Here is a 22,665-nt window from a genome sequence, read left to right on the forward strand (position 1 = left end):
AGGGGCCACGTATGACGACGAGGACAGGCCAGGAGGCTCGTGGAAAAGTCAGAGGTGGTCAGTATTAATCCAGGTCATGACTAAGTGCTGGATGTGGAGCAGGGTCACAACTAGATTTTATACAGATGTAGGAGAGCTGAATATGCAATGTACAGGTATATTCATAGATTAGGAACTACGCTGGGTCTCGCGTGTGACACTTCCAGGACGTAGCCCAGCGTGTAGTTACTGGACTAGAAAGCAGTACCAGCGCCAGTAATCTGTGGGCCAGTGTTCAATTTCCCTGCAGCACCCCCACAGGAGACATAAAGCATTACAAAATTCTTATAGAGGGGTTCTTATTGTTTAGGACACTCACCTATTAACTCAGAAGTCCCTAATATAACATTTACAAATAGTTTTCTAAACCAGACATTATCTTTAGGTCCTCCATGGTCATTTAGATAATTAAAGGCGTTATCAAAATTATATATAATTATGCTTCAAATAATAAATTAAACAACCTACTAATAAAAGTGCAATTATCAAAAGTGACCCTATCTAGGTATCTGCTGTGATCACAGGTCGTGCCATCTTCGCTTTCATGTCGGCATGTAGTGTCTGTATATGAAGGGGACTGGCTGGCTGTGTATTTCAATAGCTGAGCCATCCCTCTCCTCTGTCTATGCAATGGTCATGACAGGGAAGGGGGCTGGCTTAGATATTGAAATGGGACGTACCATCAAAGTACAAGGGGTTGACACCTTTCAACTATGTGACAGCCATAGAGTCATTGATGTGTTAATAAAGAAAGTGAGCTTTACTTACCCTCCCTGGGTCCGATGCTTTCTCTCCGTTCTTGCCTATAACTTTGCTGATTGGCTGAAACGAAGATATCACGTCGACAGAGCCACAGCGTTCAGTGATCGGCTGCAGCGCTGTCGAAGCGACTCAGCACTAGGACCTGGAGATGATCAGTAAAGCTCATTTTGTTTTTTTACACATTACTGAACCTATGGGTTAAATTTAGTTGAAAGGGGACAATCCCTTTAACTCTGTCCAGTGTAATGTCGGAAATAGAGCTTCGGAGACCACAGCGGATATCTGCAGAACAGGACACCTTTAATAAGTTAGCTGCATTAGTAAGATGTATAATGTGCTAATTTAGGCATATTTTAAAAGGTGAGTGGTGAGTCCATAGAATACATCATCAATATCCAATCGGTGCGGGTCCGACATCCAGAACCCCCGCCAATCAGCTGTTATCAGGTCCTGATGTAGCCAGAAGCAAACATAGTGAGAACACCACAGCGCCTTACACTGTGTAGTGGCCATTCTTGGGTACTGCAGCTCAGCTCCTGTTCACTTCACTGGGAGCTGAGCTGCAGTACCAGAGAATGGCCACTATGCTGAGTAAGGAGCTGTGATGTTTAGTTCCAGCAGAGGCAGGAGCTGAAATAGCTGATCGATGGGTACCAGATGCTGAAATCCCACCGATCTGTTGTTATCCCTAGAACAGGGAACTAATATCTTCGTCCTAAACAATCTCTTTAAAGAGGACTTGTCACCTAGTCAGGAGTGTCCGGTATCTGCTCTTATTTTATTTCTGCTGCTCTCCTGAATATTCTGTTTTTTTTTTTCTTAAATCCGCCATCAGATTCCAGAGTTTGCATTTACTGCTACTAGAGATTAGCGGGATTCACGGGACTCCGATCCAGCGTCCAGGTCAGTGGTAACTGGTGGCTGGACGTGAGGTCCGTGAATCTATTACCTTCCGGCACCCCCGGCGCAGCATTTCATCTGTTAGGGCTGGCGTGACATCATCTGTGTGTCGCGTCGCACAGATGACGTGGTGCCAGCCCTGGTTAATCAAAAGCCATGCCAGATAGTAAGTGATACCACTGACCCAAACACTGGACCAGAGGTTCCTCAAATAGATCTTCTCATCTGTTACTTTTTATGGTTTTTACCAGGAGGCGTGGCTCAGACCTTAATTATGCAACAGAGCCTAAGGACATGCCCCAGAGGATCCTGTGAGCCACGCCCCTTCTCCTCTACCCTTTATAAAGACTATAAAAATGGTCCATATCTCTGGATTTGAAAAAAAACAAACAAACAAAAAAACTTTTTGTAGCATCGGCGTCTCTGCCCCCTGCCAGGCAGAGACGCCGTCCCTCTCACCTCCCCGCTCCCCGCGCGGCGTCCTCCTGCGCGCAGCTTCCCGGGCACTGTGCTTAGGGCGCGCGCGCGCGCTCCCTCTCTCTTAAAGGGGCCCCGCGCGCCGTCCTAGGGAGTCCCCGGCCAATAGCCAAGGGGCCTCCCATATATAAGGCACCTCCTCCAATATGGAGGTGCCCGAGCAAAAGTTTATGCACAGCATACTTACCTCTGCTTCAGCCCTCAGGTCCAGTTGCCAGCCTGACTACTGTTCCAGTCCGCCAGTCTGACTACTCTCCAGCCCGACAGTCTGCCTTCCGTTCTACCCGCCAGTCTGTTTATGGGCAAGTCCGCCTGCTTACCAGGAAGCACCTGCCAGTTACCTGCCTGCTACCTGCCGTACCTGCTAGCCCGCTCACCTGGGAGCACTCGCCTGTTACCTGCCTGTTACCTGTTAGCCTACCTGGAGGCTCCTGCTGTCACTTTCCGTGACCACCGGCCTGTTACCTAGAGACTTCAACCCGCTCTGCCGTCACGTGCCATGACCACCTGTCAACTATTCAGAGACTTCTGCCTGCCTGTTGTGTCCATCCGCTATACCGGTCAGTCCCAGTCTGCTGACCCGTGGGAGTCACCTGCTCTCTTACAAGGCCGTCCCCAGAGTAGCACCTGGTCCCTCTGCTCGGTCCCTCCCTGGTCACGGAGTCGTTAGCCGCCGTACGACCAGGGTCGGTCTGAGTTGACACTTAGTTACGCCCCTCTGGGTCCCTCCTTGCACCGCGGCACAGAGGTTCCACCATCCGGATCCGTAACACTTTTGAGTTGGTGACAGTTCCTCTTTAAAAAATTTTTTTTACGGACAATACCTTTAATAACTTTCCCAATGGCCTGAGTTTAGTAGTAGTTAATCTGCATTCATAATTTTTTTTAATGCCATCACATGACCCAAAAATCACTAAATTGACTTTCCGATGAATTTTGAGTCCAAACTTTCTGGGGGGTTTTTAATCCTGCACTTGAGCGATGGGTCTGGGAGTGACAGAATGGCTTCCTGACACCATGGCGAGCTCTTTATAGTAAATCCTTGCTGGTAATTGCCTCTAGGAATTTGGCATTGGGAATGTTTGAGAGTTACGGGCAGGTTTTGGCCGACTCTTCTCACTTTTTATGGCCTTTCTGACTTTTTACCAGTAATAAAAGACAGAGGGGGAAACCCATGGCCAAGATCCAATTAACACTGAATCTGCCCTTGACTCTCTGGGGACGCCAGCAGATAATACCAGCAGACGCCACTACACGCCCACTGCCGGGAGGACACCCATGTAATGCATTGTGCTTCCTCATTTATGGGAACTAAGTCCGTGAATCACCCGCAGTGTGATCCAAGCCTGAACGGTAACACATCAGCCCGAGAAAAAGAGAATAGGATCTCGGGATTCCAATACGTGATTCATCTTTTAGACATTTTCCTGGAATGAATGGGAAAACATACAGAATGGTGAGGAATGTAAAAAAACTACAACTGGCCACATAAAAAAATTACAAGCCCTCACCTGGCTCCATCAACGGAGAAATAAAAAGAAAAAAGTTTTGGAAAAGGCAACAACCAACATTCTTTATCTTTACAAAGTTCTGATTTTTTTTAACCACTAAAATATATATATATATATATAAAAAAAAAAACTGACATAACGTAGTGATCTGGAAAATCACCATATAAGGATGCCATAAATCCAGAAACCCCGGATATTGTAGTGCAGTTCATTTCCTTTGAGGCTGACATGCAAAAACATCAATCCTCGAAAAACTTCTCCATTGTGCCATTCCTCTGTTATTCCTCCTCGAAGTTTATGAATAAATTAAAAGTTAGGTGTTACCATTTTCTTTTCGGAGAGATGTGTCCTTACATTGTCGGACATTAGTAGTACTGATTGGACACATATTTCAGAGCTTTCAGCGACACCCTCCGGATGGCAACGATCAGAGGTCAATCAATTCATAAATTTCTAGGTACAATAACAAAGGAACGGCACAACACGATATTCTAAGAAAATATTATAAGTATTTATTAAAACTTGTCAGGAGAGGAGACAGATCATCCAGGACATCTCTTTTACAGTCTACAATTCTCACTGAATGCACAATAGAATACACAGTCATGGCCGAAAGTGTTGGCACCCTTGAAATTGTTCCAGAAAATGAAGTATTTCTCCCAGAAAATGTTTGCAATTACACATGTTTTGTTATACATATGTTTATTTCCTTTGTGCTTATTGGAATAACACAAAAGAACAGAGAAAAAAGGCAAACTGGACATAATTTCAGACAAAACCCCCAAAATAGGCCGAACAATATAGTTTCCAAATTTCTGGGTAAACCACTTTGTTTCAAGCATGTGATGCTAGTTCAAACTCAACTGTGGCAAGTAACAGGTGTGGGCAATATGAAAATCACACCTGAAACCAGATAAAAAGGGGAGAAGTTGACTGAATCTTTGCATTGTGTGTCTGTATGTGCCACACTAAGCATGGAGAACAAAAAGAGAAGAGAACTATCTGAGGACTTGAGAACCAAAATTGTTGAAAAATATTAACAATCTCAAGGTTACAAGTCCATCTCCAGAGATCTTCATGATCCTTTGTCCATGGTGTGCAACATAATCAAGAAGTTTACAACCCATGGCACTGCAGCTAATCTCCCTGGACGTTGAGAGCAGAGAAAAATTGATGAAAGGTTGCAACAATAAAAAAAAAAAAACCTTACCGAGCAGGAGCAGTAGGGAATATGACTTTTATATGGCTAAATGCTAAATCCTTCTTCAAGATTTCCCGTATCCATGATTTAATTCCCGGTCCTGTGTCACCTACAGAAGACAGGAATATTCATCAGTTCCAACATTTGGTATATTGTCCCTAGATAGCCAACATGAATGCCCGGTCGGAGAAGCGTAGTGGCCGTACACTGGCACCACTGCTCTATTCATTCTCAATGGGACTGTGGAGGTAGCTGAGCTCTGTACTCGGCGTTCTCCAGCAGATAATCAAAGGAAAGCTTCCAGCAGTCGATCCGCAGGTTTCCCATCCTTTGTATAGGTTATAACTTTTAATGATGGAGAGGGGCTAACCCTTTAACTTGAGGGACATGTGGACAATACTAACAAAATGAGTTACACTAAGGGTAGGGTCACATGAGTTTTCTCCACATCAGATAAAACCTTTCTGATCATGAGTCAGTTTTTCTCGGACGTGGAGTGAAAAAAATAAAGTTTTTCCACCTTCTCCTAGAATCCGGACACGTGCATTGCCCCCTAGAATAACATGGGTACGAGTGATATCTGCCTAGTGTCTGGTGCTGAACTCAGAACACTGATTTCTCCCGGAAATCTGTTACTGTTCAGAGTTTGGATGCTTAATAAAGCTCGCTGAAAGGCTGAAGCGCAGCCAATCAACAATTTTTTAAGCTCTGGGCACTTCCGAAGCCATCAAAGCCATGCCAAGTATTGGTATGGCTGTCACTGGCCGCCGCCACCTGTGACTTGGCCTGTATATCCGCAGGATCATGGGTGGCGACGCTGTTTGAGGGACAGAGTAAAATAAATAATAATAAAAAAAAAGTGGGGTCCCCCCTATTTTTTATAATAAGCCAAGGGAAAGCAGACAGCTCAGACAGCTGTGAGCTGGTCATATTATTCTGGGAATGGGCCAATATCCATGGACTTTCCCAGCCTTTTAATATCAGCCCATAGCTGTCTGCTTTGCCTTTGCAACTTATTAAAAATGGGGAGATGATGTGGGGTCCCCCCTATTTGTAATAACTAGCCAAGGCAAAGCAGACAGGAGCTTTTTCAGAATAACCTGCTGTGTGTTTACATGATGAATAACACTATGTCTGGCCATTATATGACTTGTATCCTGGACTTTTAACCAGTTTCCCCCTCCGCAAGCTGTCTCTTAACTTGCAAATAATTCTGAGCTGGTGGGTGCAGACTTACTGCTACGATGTCTCCCACATAGCATCTAACCCATAGAGGAACACCTGCCCTTCGTTCTTTTTTTATCACACAGACAGAAGCAGCAGTAGAAGCATTGAAGAAATTAAACAGCAGTACTCAGCTGAGTAGATGTGAATCCAGTTCTAGGGTTGAGGTAAAAGACTTGTTAGAAAGCTCAGGACGATCTTTCTGTGTATCCCTGTGCTTGTTTTCTCACTCTGCTTCTCACTCCTCCCCATAGAGTATATAATAGGTTGTGAAACAAGACACCACAATGAGCTGGTATACAGCTATGTTAAAGGGGTTGTCCGATCCAAATCGATAAGTCTGCAGTTACTCGGTATGACTGCAGACTTCTGAATCCCCTGCAGGATTTTCTGGTTTCTGAGTCATGACCGAAGGGTATGTATGAGCTATAAATACTCCCAGACAGAAGCCGTCTAGTGAGCGTGCCCTCGCTCCATACACTTGTATATTCCAGTGGGCATGGGCAACTAAAGGCCGCGGCCTCGCTCCACACACAGTGAAAGCAGACTTTGGACCAGACAAGAGTTGAGCTGTTTTTTTGTCAGTGTGGATGATAAGTTCAGGAGGTAGGGAAAGAAGTGGCTATTAAATGGAGAAAGAACCATATTTCTTTAATAAGATATATTACAAAGTTTATTATATTCGCCTGGTATTATCTATATTTTATTGGCGTTTTCTGTGTTACATTTCACCCCCTTTTGTCCTCCAGTATCCATTTTGAACGATGTGTAGCTTTTCTTTTTTTTTTAAAAAAGAAAATCAATGAAATGTCTTCAAAATGTAATTTTTCTGCAGACTGGACCTCCACCAAGAAAGGATTTCAGATTTAATAAACTTTTGTTTATTGTGCGTTTAGTCAAAATTGCAAAAACATTGCTAGAAATCACAGAAGAAAAAAAAAAGACCATAAAACTAACAGAAAGTAATAACGATGCCAAATACGCCAACGAGCGAAGCAAGGAACAATCCTCAAATAAGCGCAGCCTAAAGAAAGCAAATGAAAAGAGTGTTTTGGTTTAAAGGATTAACTAATGATCAGGCCCATGCTCTATTCTGGAAAGTTATACCCCGGCAGATTATTTCATACATATACAAGGAGATTACCGGAGAATATAAAGTTCTGGAGCTAATCACGGAGTAAAATGACAAAGTCCCGATACAAGGAACAAGCAAAATACGCTTGATACAACAGTGGAAAGGAGGCGGATACTTCATTTTTGGCCACAACGTTTAGACCCTTGACCTCAATCGACTCAGAATTTGCAAATCAAGTAATGGTAAAAATATTTAAAGTGGATCTGTCACTTGTCATAAATACATTATTTATTGATTTGGTGTAAATGCCGCTGGTCTCCTGAATCCGGTGCTGTTTTTCTCTTGTTTCTACACCTCTCCGTTCGCGAGATATGGCCTCATTCTCCCTGAATATAGACTTCATTTTTTTACAAACTGGGAGTGGTCAAAAGAACACAACGGTAAAGGATGGCTGAGTGCCACGCCCACTTGACTAACAAGACTGAAGATACATACAGGGAAGAAAGGGCCATATCTCTGGAACAGAGAGGCGCAGGAACAAAAGAGAAACCTTGCCGGATTCAGGAAAAGAACGACTTTTACACCATAGGGAAAAAAATACATATATACGGAAAATAACACATTTTCTTAAAAATAATTAAACATAACATTAAAGGCTGAACACTGCCAATCACCGGCCATGTGCCAATCTGAGCTGGAAGAGAGAGCTACAGACGGTCTTTCCTGCTTGGAATGTATTTCACCGCTGCAGTCGATCAGTGATTAGTCTAGACTAGAGATGAACGAACTTGAACTTAAAAGTTCGGGGATCGTAACGGACACTTAGTGTCTGGAGCTAAACTCCGAACACAGACTTCTCCCGGAAGTCCTTGTTAATGTTTGGGGTCCCAAGGGAAGTCTGGGGACGAGAGAGAGAGAGATTTTTTTTCCAGATCTAAAGTTTGGGTCTCCATTGTTTTCAATGGGGTTCAGGTTCAAGTTTGGGTACAGTTTTGATAGCCGAACCGAACTTTGGACATCCCTCACTAGAAGACCAAGTTCACACAACTGTATTTTCAGCAATGCAGATGAGCGATTTTTTTTATGACGGACAGAATCTGCGGGTGGGAAAAAAAAAAATATCAGAATGCGCTGGTTTCTTCTGTGCGTGAGATGAGGATCGCCCACTTACGGATCCATACAAGATGGAAAAGCAATATGGCTGTGTGTACGAGCTCCAAGCATTAAACTAGCGCACAGTGTTGAATGCAGATGTCTGGTACGAGACGGGCGGCAGAGAGATTACTTCCATGAAAGCAACTACAAAACCTTCATTATCGAGGATCTGGTAATCTCCTTTCACCTTTCCATAATGCATTTAAATGATTGTCTGCACCCATTGCCCTTCACAGGCAGAGGGATTATGGTAAATCATGGCGCTGCAGAACAACAGGGACCATGCTGCGCTCAGCCAGAGACAGTCTGCGCCGAGGGTCACGAGTCTCCAAACTCACGGGAAATATTCTGTCCAACTTTCATCAGCAAGTTTTCAAAACCTTCCTTTTTTAAAAAATATTTTATATGAGTATGGACAGGGAGACCGGCATCCTTACCTACATTTTGCATGCCAGCCAACGGGCATTTCAAGAGACCTGACTACAAAGTTGTATTAATTTAAAATACTCATACGGTTGCAGACTTTGCATGAATCAATAACACAAGTGAATATAAGAATGTATTTCATAGAGAAATCTGTTTCTTTCTCCATTTATGAGCCACTTCTTCTCTTTCTGCCTCCTGAACCCATTAGTCACTCTGAAAAATATGTATTGCTCAAAACAAGAAGGACTGCCAGCTCACTGAGGGATCAGGTTACAGCTGCCTACTGAAGTCTTTGAAGACAGGGAGGGGAGCAGAGTAAAAGAGGAACAAACACACACAGACCTGTGCTATTTGCACATAATGAACAGCAGTGAAAATGAACATGCTGTGCACAAGTTCCGTCTTTTGTCACTTCTTTTAATCGCTTCAAGTTGCGGAAACCCTGTAGCGGTTAAAAGAAGTGATATGTTCATTCTTCAGGCTGCTTAGTTTGGGAAAGTATAGCGCAAAGTAGCCGGCACCGGAGCCGTCACAGAAATAACTGAAAAGACGAGTGAGAAGACGCTTTAGGAAAACGATTGCCAGTGTTTTCCTAAAATGTTTTCACCTTGGAAAACTCTGTGATTCTTAAAGGCGCCGTGTGCACATAGCCTAAGTGTTTCATCTCAACCCAGAGCTGAATTCACAGCTCGCCATGCTCGGCAGAGCTGGATTCACAGCTCGCCATGCTCGGCAGAGCTGGATTCACAGCTCGCCATGCTCGGAAGAGCTGGATTCACAGCTCGCCATGCTCGGCAGAGCTGGATTCACAGCTCACCATGCTCGGCAGAGCTGGATTCACAGCTCGCCATGCTCGGCAGAGCTGGATTCACAGCTCGCCATGCTCGCCATAGCTGGATTCACAGCTCGCCATGCTCGGCAGAGCTGGATTCACAGCTCGCCAAGCTCGGCAGAGCTGGATTCACAGCTCGCCATGCTCGGCAGAGCTGGATTCACAGCTAGCCATGCTCGGCAGAGCTGGATTCACAGCTAGCCATGCTCGGCAGAGCTGGATTCACAGCTAGCCATGCTCGGCAGAGCTGGATTCACAGCTAGCCATGCTCGGCAGAGCTGGATTCACAGCTAGCCATGCTCAGCAAAGCTGCATTCACAGCTACCATGCTCAGCAGAGCTGGATTCACAACTACCAACTCACTACCTCAGAGACAATTGGAAGTTAAAGACAGAGCCTACAGAGGGGAAAACTGGTAAAAATGTAACGTTCTAAAAAGTCACCGGATTTGTTGTGTATTTTCTGCGTGGATTCTGCAATCAATATGCTGAGAAATTACAAGGTTTTACAAACCACAGGTTGAGTTCTCAATGTTACCACTATATGGACTCCCACGATTGCAAGTACAGGGGACCCAAATTTTCTATTTCCTCCTCACCAGCACATTCGAGGTGAGGATGAACTGTAAGAAACAGCAGTGGAGCAGCTATATAGAAGCTCCATATAACCATCTTTCATGGAGTTTTTTGGACATTTTTACACCTGTCCTGGAAAGCAAAGGGATTGTTAATGCACTACAGGGTCCCTTGGTTCTTAAAGAAGTTGTTCAGAAAGTTAGACAAGGCAGCATTTGATTTAACAAAGTAAGCATTGCTTAGTCATCAAGACCCGTTATGCTCCAGTGCTTTCTACTCCTTTTCAGCAGTGTTTTTTTTTAAGGTGACGTTCCGCCTGCAGTAAGTGACCGCTGCAGTCAACCAATAGTCACATGGCATCACATTTGGAGATTGATATGAATGGTCAACCATGTACCGCATGAATGGGTCGGTTCGTGAGGACAAAACTCCCTCGATAACATCCATAAACAGAGATTAGTTAGTTTCACGCCACTTAGTGAATTCATCCCTCCTGTTCCATATAATGTATCACACTCCTGACCTGCAATGATCTACAAAATCCCGACATTTGTGGACAGGATTTTATTTAGAGTCATCGACAATCAGATCGTGTCAAAAGAAAGGGGTCACTATGCAATTGCTATGTAACCAATGCCTTAGATCCCTCTCCTCCACCACTTAGAAGCTCGTCAGCATCACGTCGGCTTTTTTTAATTGCTGCTTAATTCCAGACTAATCTTGTGTCAGATGTAACACGGCGCCCGAACCGAAAGCCTTCATGCTCAATAAGAATACAAACCTATGAAGTGAAAAAAAGAAGCGGATCGCCGGCCGCTGACTCACAAACAAGCAGATGACCTCATGCCCATTAGTGGCGCCTAGCTCGTTAACATCGGAATTACTGCACGTTATGATTGTCGGCCTCGTGAGGTACAAAGAGCATTAACAAGTCTTCAAATGCATGATCGCAGAAGGAGAATGGTAATTTCGGTTTACGGGGCAGCTAACAGCTTGGAACATGACACATGGAAAAACAAGGTCGAGGGGAGTCTTACACGGTGACCGCCGAAATGAGTTATGGTCGTATAAAGCCACCGGATTAATCACCTGCACTGAGTGCGGCGACTCCCGTGATAGAGTAAAGGGGTTTTCCAGAAGTTTAAGAAAATTGCCTACAAGACCTGGACGCTGTTATATAGAAGTTGCTACCAATGTTATTAGGGCACTGATACTTGGCGTGGTGGCAAATGATAATGGTGCGGTGAGATGATTTATGGGAGGCGCTTGTGTCAGAGTGCTGACATCTCCTTCATCATTCCTTGAAGCCGTGTTCACATGTATTCTAAATGTTGCGTCATTTGTGCAGAAAATCTGCTACATTTAAAGGGGTTGCCCAGGATTGGGATGAAAGTCTGCAGTTGCTGTGACTGCAGACTTGTGAATCCTCACATTGTATGCACCACTTGTCGGGATTCTGAGGTGCTGGCAACGAGAGTGGGCGGTCACGTCACCGCAAGTATGCGATTTGCATGCATGAGGTCACATGCCGACTAGAAGTGCTCGGCTGAACACGTCTAGTCTGTAGGAAAATCTCATACTTCCGGTTACGTGACCTCTTGCTCTCGCAGCCAGCACCGGAGAGGCAGAGCAGGGCACGTCACAGGGCCTGTAACAGGGCCCTGTGACGTGAAGGGGAGGGGGAATATGGTAATTTAGCACCGAGGCGGCGATTTAGGAGGATAGTAAGCAGATTGGAGGAGTTTGCTTGGCGTCCCCCGGACGCCAAGCCTCTGGAAAACAGACTTTATAAAACTAGATTTCTCTGCAATCAGACCTTTGCTATGGGCCATACAGGTAAGTATAGATGTACTTTTCTATCAGCTGTCTGCCCATAGTAGAGGTCTGATATCGCCCAGAGGGTGACACATTCCCTTCAATGGATCACACAAAGAGAATGCGATTTAATGAAAACTCACGTGTTTAAAGACGATAATGAACTGTTGCCTGTTTTTACCCTATAGACTTCTTTTTGGAGGCGGAAAGAGCGAATGCAACAAACGCAGAAGTGTTTTTCAGTGCAGAATCGCTGCATTTCTACACTAAAAAAGACACGTAAAAGAAACATTGCATCAAACAATGTATCAAAAAAGGGGAAAACAGAAAAAAAAACGCAGCAAAAGCGCAATAATCAGAGCAGATTGCAATTGCATATTTTGGTGAGCCTGAGGGTGTTTTCTTTATCGTCTTAAAGGGGTTGTCCACTACTATTTAAAATATGCCAAAGCATTTTTATGATGAAAAGCAACTTCTTTATAATTACCTCCCTCTTCTGCCTGTGAGCGGCGCTATCGGTGGCTGCTCACAGGCAGCAAGTGACCCCCCGCTGACGTCCCATCTATTGAGGCGTGACTCAGCGCTGGGGTCCCAGCAGTGGTCCCAGCATCCACCGCGCATTTTCCCAATGAATGGGGAGAGGGAGAGTGCACGGTGGATGCCGGGTGTGACGCGGGGAGGGGGGGGGACGGACCCCGCCCACAAAGCAGCAGCCACCGGTGGAATGCAGAAGAGGGACCCCCAGCTGCAGCCTGGACTTGTCGTGACGTCAGCGGATGTCAGAGCCGGCTGCAGTCGGGGGTCACGTGCTGCCTGTGAGCGGCCACCGATAGCGCCGCTCACAGGCAGAAAGGGCAGAGGGAGGTAATTACAAAGAAGTTGCTTTTCGTCATAAAAACGCTTTGGCATATTTTAAAAAGTAGTGGACAACCCCTTTAAGACGCCCCTTCTTCCAAGAGCCCTCACCTTTTTATTTTTCTGCCCAAACAGCAGTGTGGGAGCTCGTTATTTTAAGGACAAGTTGTAGTTTTGAATGACAATATTTGTTTTAACATTCAACGTACTAGAAAAAAAAGTGAAAAAAAAATCCAACTGAAGTGAAATTGGGAAACTTTTTTTTTTTCCTCGTTTTTATGGCATAAAAAATAACTCTGAATCGTGACCCTTCAGGTCGGTACAATTATAGCGTTACCTACTTATATACATATTTTTCTTCATTTAAAGTGGACAAGAAAAATCTGAAATTTGTAAAAATAAATAAATAAGAAAAAAGGCAATTTTGGGGTTTGATTTTTTTTTTTGCTGCTATGACGTTTACCAATTGGATGCATTAATCTAGTATTTTGATAGATCAGACTTTTCTGAGCGTGGCGATACCATATATGTTATATCTTATTTTTTTCTATATTTTTAAGGTGGGAAAAAACGGTGGTGATTTGAATTTTTATATATATTTTTTTAAATCTTTAAAAAAAATTTTTTATATACTGTATATTTTTTATTGATTTTATTAATCATCACAGGGAAGTCGAAACTGCGATTATCCGATCGCTTATGTTATATACTGCTATACCACAGTATTGCGGTTTACAGTGAAGATCCCGGTCTCCTTGGAATCTCTGCCTATGGTCAGAGAAGGACCAAGATGGTGATGACAGGGGTCTTCAGCAGGGCCCCAGCTGTCAGAGTAACCCATCTGCGCCTCCCCGCTGCAACACGGGGCGCCGATGGGAGATGGAGGCTAATTTCCATTTAAACACCATTAAACCCCTTAGCGCAAATGTACGTGATTGTGCTAAAGGGTTAAGGATATTTTGGGGTTTTTGCCATTTCATTTTTTCTTCCTCTTCTTCCAAGAGCCGTATCTTTTTTAATTTTTCCACGACAAGGCCAGACGTAGGCTCGTTTGTTACGGGACGAGTCGTAGTTTTGACTGATGCAGTTCATTTACCTAAACTCTTACTGTTTTTATTATTTTCATATTTTAAGAGGTAAAAGAAATTCAGAACTTTGTTTTTTTTATCGCAATTCCCCAAGATTTCCAACTTTTTTTTTTTATTCTTCCATCGTTGTTCTTCGTCCACCAAGCAGTCATTCTTATCTGTCCTATTTTGGGGTACCGGTGATGTTTTGATCGCTTTTTTTTGTGCAAGAAAAATAAATAGAAAAAAAGCACAAATACAGGTTATGACTTTTTTTTTAGAAGGGGTTAATTAATTTCCTTTATTTAAAGATTGACTCTTTACAGATGAGGCGATAACAAATAGTTTTTTTTTTCATCTTTTTTGGATGTGAAAAATATGGATAATCCCATTTTGATTTATTTTATATATTTATAAAGATTTTTATATTGTTTAATTTTTTACCTATTTTTTTTTGTTTCTTTAGGGCGCCTGACAATCGTCGCTCCCCAATGACAACTTTTAACCCTTTGTTAACCAGTGATGAATATTTTCGACACAGGTTAATACGTTTTTTCATTCCATTTATTAAAAAAAAAAGAGGAATATCCCTTTAAAAAAGTGAAGCCTCATCCTGCTCTCAGCCCCGGACCCTCCTCCCAAAATATACATTATATACAGAGAAAAACCAGCCAGGAGAGTACAACCGGAGCCTGCAGAACTACAAGTACCAGCACCCCGAGAAGCGGCTCTGCTCACACTTGTGCTTCCTTTCCCACCAGCGCAAGAAGAGAAACACTGGAAAAAATGACACCCGGAGGATGACAAGAGGAGACAGCACCTGATCCGTGCAGGAAGATGACGGAGGCCGAGTGTTTCCCTGCAGGAGACACCACACAACGAGACAAGGACGCCGCCATGACACCCACGTGACTGCCTGGAGCGCGCATGCGCCCTCTGCACAGGTTTATTGCTGGTGTAATAGAGGCTACAAAGCGTCAGATAAAACTACAGCAGCAGATAAAGGGTCACAGCAGGAGGTACTGTGTGTCTGCAAGAGACTGTAGATATACATTATCCCTGTACTGTGACATCACTACTGTGCTTATTATCCCTGAACTGTGACATCACTACTGTGGTTATTATCCTGTACTGTGACATCACTACTGTGCTTATTATCCCTGTACTGTGCCCTCGCTACTGTGGTTATTATCCTGTACTGTGACATCACTACTGTGCTTATTATCCTATTCTGTGACATCACTACTGTGCTTATTATCCTGTACTGTGACATCACTAATGTGCTTATTATCCTGTACTGTGACATCACTACTGTGGTTATTATCCTGTACTGTGACATCACTACTGTGCTTATTATCCCTGTACTGTGACATCACTACTGTGGTTATTATCCTGTACTGTGACATCACTACTGTGCTTATTATCCTATTCTGTGACATCCCTACTGTGCTTATTATCCCTGTACTGTGACATCACTACTGTGCTTATTATCCCTGAACTGTGACATCACTACTGTGGTTATTATCCTGTACTGTGACATCACTACTGTGCTTATTATCTCTGTACTGTGACATCACTACTGTGCTTATTATCCCTGTACTGTGACATCACTACTGTGCTTATTATCTCTGTACTGTGACATCACTACTGTGCTTATTATCCTATACTGTGACATCACTACTGTGCTTATTATCCTATACTGTGACATCACTACTGTGCTTATTATCCCTCTACTGTGACATTGCTACTGTGCTTATTATCCCTCTACTGTGACATTGCTACTGTGCTTATTATCCCTCTACTATGACATCGCTACTATGCTTATTATCCCTCTACTGTGACATCGCTACTGTGCTTAATATCCCTGTACTGTAACATCACTACTGTTCTTATTATCCTTGTACTGTGACATCACTACTGTGCTTATTATCCCTGTACTGTGACATCACTACTGTGCTTATTATCCCTGTACTGTGACATCACTACTGTGCTTATTATCCCTCTACTGTGACATCACTACTGTGCTTATTATCCCTCTACTATGACATCGCACTGTGCTTATTATCCCTCTACTGTGACATTGCTACTGTGCTTATTATCCCTCTACTGTGACATTGCTACTGTGCTTATTATCCCTCTACTGTGACATCGCTACTATGCTTATTATCCCTCTACTGTGACATCACTACTGTGCTTATTATCCCTGTACTGTGAAATCACTACTGTGCTTATTATCCCTGTACTGTGACATCACTACTGTGCTTATTATCCCTGTACTGTGACATCACTACTGTGCTTATTATCCTGTACTGTGAAATCACTACTGTGCTTATTATCCCTCTACTGTGACATTGCTACTGTGCTTATTATCCCTCTACTGTGACATCGCTACTGTGCTTATTATCCCTGTACTGTAACATCACTACTGTTCTTATTATCCTTGTACTGTGACATCACTACTGTACTTATAATCCCTGTACTGTGACATCACTACTGTGCTTATTATTCCTGTACTGTGACATCACTACTGTTCTTATTATCCTTGTACTGTGACATCACTACTGTGCTTATTATCCCTCTACTGTGACATCACTACTGTGCTTATTATTCCTGTACTGTGACATCACTACTGTTCTTATTATCCTTGTACTGTGACATCACTACTATACTTATTATCCCTCTACTGTGACATCACTACTGTGCTTAATATCCCTGTACTTTGAGATCACTACTGTGCTTATTATTCCTGTACTGTGACATCACTACTGTTCTTATTATCCTCTACTGTGACATCACTACTGTGCTTAATATCCCTGTACTGTGACATCACTGCTGTGCTTATTATCCCTGTACTGTGACATCACTGCTGTGCTTATTATCCTGTACTGTGACATCACTATTGTGCTTATTATCCCTTTACTGTGACATCACTGCTGTGATTATTATCCCTGTACTGTGACATCACTACTGTGCTTATTATCCCTTTACTGTGACATCACTACTGTGCTTATTATCCTGCTCTGTGACATTACTATGCTTATTATCCCTGTAGTGTGACATCACTACTGCGCTTATTATCCCTGTACTGTGACATCACTACTGTGCTTATTATCCCTGTACTGTGACATCATTGCTGTGCTTATTACCCTATACTGTGACATCACTACTGTGCTAATTATCTCTGTACTGTGACATCACTGTGCTTATTATCCCTGTACATTGACATTACTACTATGCTTATTATCCCATTACTGTGACATCACTACTGTGCTTATTATCCCTGTTCTGTGACATTACTGTGCTTATTATCCCTGTAGTGTGACATCACTACTGTGCTTATTATCCTTGTAGTGTGACATCACTACTGTGCTTATTATCCCTGTAATGTCACATCACTACTGTGCTTATTATCCCTGTACTGTCACATCACAACTGTGCTTATTATCCCTGTACTGTCACATCACAACTGTGCTTATTATCCCTGTACTGTCACATCACTACTGTGCTTATTATCCCTGTATTGTGACATCACTACTGTGCTTATTATCCCTGTACTGTGACATCGCTACTGTGCTTATTATCCCTGTACTGTGACATCGCTACTGTGCTTATTATCCCTGTACTGTGACATCGCTACTGTGCTTATTTTCTCTGTACTGTGACATCACTACTGTGCTTATTATCCCTGTACTGTGACATCTCTAATGTGCTTATTATCCCTGTACTGTGACATCCCTACTGTGCTTATTATCCCTGTACTGTGACATCACTACTGTGCTTATTATCCCTGTACTGTGACATCACTACTGTGCTTATTATGCCTCTACTGTGACATCACTGCTGTACTTATTATCCTGTACTGTGACATCACTACTGTACTTATTATCCCTCTACTGTGACATCACTGCTGTGCTTATTATCCCTGTACTGTGACATCACTGCTGTGCTTATTATCCTGTACTGTGACATCACTATTGTGCTTATTATCCCTCTACTGTGCCATCACTACTGTGCTTATTATCCCTGTACTGTGACATCACTACTGTACTTATCCCTGTACTGTGACATCACTACTGTGCTTATTATCCCTCTATCGTGAAATCACTACTGTGCTTATTATCCATCTACTGTGACATCACTACTGTGCTTATTATCCCTCTACTGTGACATCACTACTGTGCTTATTATCCCTATACTGTGACATAACTATTGTGCTTATTATCCCTCTACTGTGCCAACACTACTGTGCTTATTATCCCTCTACTGTGACATCACTACTGTACTTATTATCCCTGTACTGTGACATCACTACTGTGGTTATTATCCCTGTACTGTGACTTCACTACTGTCCTTATTATCCTCTGCTGTGACAACACTACTGTGTTTATTATCTCTGTATTGTGACATCACTACTGTGGTTATTATCCCTGTACTGTGACATCACTACTGTGCTTATTATCCCAGTACTGTAACATCACTACTGTGCTTATTATCCCAGTACTGTAACATCACTACTGTGCTTATTATCTCTGTAGTGTGACATCACTACTGTGGTTATTATCCCTGTACTGTGACATCACTACTGTGCTTATTATCCCTCTACTGTGACGTCACTACTTTGCTTGTTATCCTGTACTGTGACATCACTACTGTGCTTCTTATCCCTCTACTGTGACGTCACTACTGTGCTTGTTATCCTGTACTGTGACATCACTACTGTGCTTATTATCCTGTACTGTGACATCACTACTGTGCTTATTATCTCTGTACTGTGACATCACTACTGTGCTTATTATCCTTGTACTGTGACATCACTACTGTGCTTATTATCCTATACTGTGACATCACTGCTGTACTTATTATCCCTGTACTGTGACTTCACTACTGTGCTTATTACCCTCTGCCGTGACAACACTACTGTGCTTATTATCTCTGTATTGTGACATCACTACTGTGCTTATTATCTCTGTATTGTGACATCACTACTGTGCTTATTATCTCTGTATTGTGACATCACTACTGTGCTTATTATCCCAGTACTGTAACATCACTACTGTGCTTATTATCTCTGTAGTGTGACATCACTACTGTGGTTATTATCCCTGTACTGTGACATCACTACTGTGCTTATTATCCCTCAACTGTGACATCACTACTGTGCTTCTTATCCCTCTACTGTGACGTCACTACTGTGCTTGTTATCCTGTACTGTGACATCACTACTGTGCTTATTATCCTGTACTGTGACATCACTACTGTGCTTATTATCCCTGTACTGTGACATCACTACTGTGCTTATTATCCTAAACTGTGACATCACTGCTGTACTTATTATCCCTGTACTGTGACATCACTACTGTGCTTATTATTCTGTACTGTGACATCACTACTGTGCTTATTATCATGTACTGTGACATCACTACTGTGCTTATTATCCCTGTACTGTGACTTCACTACTGTGCTTATTACCCTCTGTCGTGACAACACTACTGTGCTTATTATCTCTGTATTGTGACATCACTACTGTGCTTATTATCTCTGTATTGTGACATCACTACTGTGCTTATTATTCTGTACTGTGACATCACTACTGTGCTTATTATCCCTATACCGTAACATCACTACTTTGCTTATTATCCTGTACTGTGACATCACTAATTGATTATTATCCCTGTTATGTGACATCACTTCTGTGCTTATTATCCCTATACTGTGACATCACTACTGTGCTTATTATACCTGTACTGTGACATCACTACTGTGCTTATTATCCTGTACTGTGGCATCATTACTGTGCTTATTATCCCTATACTATGACATCACAACTGTGCTTATTATACCTGTACTGTGACATCACTACTATGCTTATTATCCCTGTACTGTGACATCACTACTGTGCTTATTATCCTGTACTATGACATCACTACTGTGCTTATTATCCCTATACTGTGACATCACTACTGTGCTTATTATCCCTGTACTGTGACATCACTGCTGTGCTTATTATCCCTGTACTGTGACATCACTATTGTGCTTATTTACCCTGTATTGTGACATCACTACTGTGCTTATTATCCCTATACTGTAACATCACTACTGTGCTTATTATCTCTGTACTGTGACATCACTACTGTGCTTATTATTCTGTACTGTGACATCACTACTGTGGTTATTATCCCTGTACTGTGACATCACTACTGTGTTTATTATCCCTATACCGTAACATCACTACTTTGCTTATTATCCTGTACTGTGACATCACTACTGTGCTTATTATCCTGTACTGTGGCATCACTGCTGTGCTTATTATCCCTATACTGTGACATCACTACTGTGCTTATTATCGTGTACTGTGACATCACTACTGTGCTTATTATCTTGTACTGTGACATCACTGCTGTGCTTATTATCCCTATACTGTGACATCACTACTGTGCTTATTATCCTGTACTGTAACATCACTACCGTGCTTATTATCCTGTACTGTGACATCACTACTGTGCTTATTATCCTGTACTGTGACATCACTACTGTGCTTATTATCCCTATACTGTGACATCACTACTGTGCTTATTATCCCTGTACTGTGACATGACTACTGTGCTTATTATCCCTGTACTGTGACATCACTGCTGTGCTTATTATCCCTGTACTGTGACATCAATACTGTGCTTATTATCTCTGTACTGTGACGTCACTACTGTGCTTATTATCCCTCTACTGTGATATGACTACTGTGCTTATTATCTCTGTACTGTGACATCACTACTGTGCTTATTATCCATCTACTGTGACATCACCACTGTGCTTATGGTCCCTGTACTGTGATATCACTAATGTGCTTATTTTCTCTGTACTGTGACATCACTGCTGTGCTTGTTATCCTGTACTGTGACATCACTACTGTGCTTGTTATCCTGTACTGTGACATCACTACTGTGCTTATTATCCCTGTACTGTGACATCACTACTGTGCTTATTATCCCTGTACTGTGACATCACTACTGTGCTTATTATCCCTGTACTTTGACATCACTACTGTGCTTATTATCTCTGTACTGTGACATCACTACTGTGCTTAATATCCCTTTACTGTGACATCACTACTGTGCTTATTATCCCTGCACTGTGACATCACTACTGTGCTTAATATCCCTGTACTGTCACATCACTACTGTGCTTATTATCCCTGTACTGGGACATCACTACTGTGCTTTTTATCCCTGTACTGTGACATCACTACTGTGCTTATTATCCCTGTACTTTGATATCACTACTGTACTTATTATCCCATTACTGTGGCATCACTACGGTGGTTATTACCCTGTACTGTGACATCACTACTATGCTTATTATCCCATTACTTTGACATCACTACTGTGCTTATTATCCTTGTTCTGTGACATTACTTTGCTTATTATCTCTGTACTGTGACATCACTATTGTGCTTATTATCCCTCTACTGTGACATCACTACTGTGCTTGTTATCCCTGTACTGTGATACCACTACTGTACTTATAATCCCTGTACTGTGACATCACTACTATGCTTATTATTCCTGTACTGTGACATCACTACTTTGCTTATTATCCCTGTACTGTGACATCACTACTGTGCTTATTATTCCTGTAAGGTGACATCACTGTGCGTATTATCCCTGTACTGTGAGATCACTACTGTGCTTATTATCCCTGTACTGTGACATCACTACTGTGCTTATTATCCCTGTACTGTGACATCACTACTGTGCTTATTATCCCTCTACTGTGACATCGCTACTGTGCTTATTATCCCTGTACTGTGACATCGCTACTGTGCTTATTACCCCTGTAATGTGACGTCACTACTGTGCTTATTATCCCTCTACTGTGACATCACTACTGTGCTTATTATCCCTGTACTGTGACATCACTGCTTTACTTATTATCCCTGTACTGTGACATCACTACTGTGCTTATTATCCCTGTACTGTGACATCACTACTGTGGTTATTATCCCTCTACTGTGACATCACTACTGTGCTTATTATCTCTGTACTGTGACACCTCTGCTGTGCTTATTATCCTGTACTGTGACATCACTATTGTGCTTATTATCCCTCTACTGTGATATCAATACTGTACTTATTATTCCTGTACTGTGACATCACTACTGTACTTATAATCCCTCTACTGTGACATCACTACTGTCCTTATTATCACTGTTATGTGACATCACTACTATGCTTATCCCTTTACTGTGACATCACTACTGTGCTTATTACCCTGTACTGTGACATCACTACTGTGCTTATTATCTCTGTACTGTGACATCACTGTGCTTATTATCCCTGTACTTTGACATCACTACTGTACTTATTATCCCATTCCTGTGACATCAAAACTGTGCTTATTATTCTTGTACTGTGACATCACTACTGTGCTTATTATCCCTGTCCTGTGACATCACTACTGTGTTTATTATCCCTGTAAGGTGACATCACTGTGTGTATTATCCCTGTACTGTGGCATCACTACTGTGCTTATTATCCCTGTACTGTGACATCCCTACTGTGCTTATTATCCCTGTACTGTGACATCACTACTGTGCTTATTATCCCTGTACTTTGACATCATTACTGTACTTATTATCCCTCTACTGTGACATTGCTACTGTGCTTATTATCCCTCTACTGTGACATCGCTACTGTGCTTATTATCCCTGTAATGTGACGTCACTACTGTGCTTATTATCCCTCTACTGTGACATCA

At 42.5% G+C, this 22,665-nt stretch overlaps 1 protein-coding gene across 2 annotated transcripts in view; it reads right to left on the minus strand.

The window, feature by feature from the left end:
- LYPLAL1 (lysophospholipase like 1) overlaps window positions 1–14,850 on the minus strand; it is a 40,569-nt gene extending 25,719 nt beyond the window's left edge. For both annotated transcript variants that reach the window (XM_073671923.1, XM_073671924.1), the window contains exons 1-2: window positions 14,735–14,850; window positions 4,900–4,999 (exon numbers count right to left, since the gene is read on the minus strand). In XM_073671923.1, coding sequence (XP_073528024.1) covers window positions 4,900–4,999; window positions 14,735–14,843 — 209 coding nt within the window. In that variant the 5' untranslated portion in view covers window positions 14,844–14,850. The remainder of the gene's footprint in view (window positions 1–4,899; window positions 5,000–14,734) is intronic.
- Window positions 14,851–22,665: the final 7,815 nt, after the last annotated feature.

The sequence above is a fragment of the Phyllobates terribilis genome, unplaced genomic scaffold (genome assembly GCF_046119375.1).
Source record: "Phyllobates terribilis strain yellow unplaced genomic scaffold, ASM4611937v1 Scaffold_3__8_contigs__length_932513732, whole genome shotgun sequence".
Lineage (NCBI taxonomy): Eukaryota > Metazoa > Chordata > Amphibia > Anura > Dendrobatidae > Phyllobates > Phyllobates terribilis.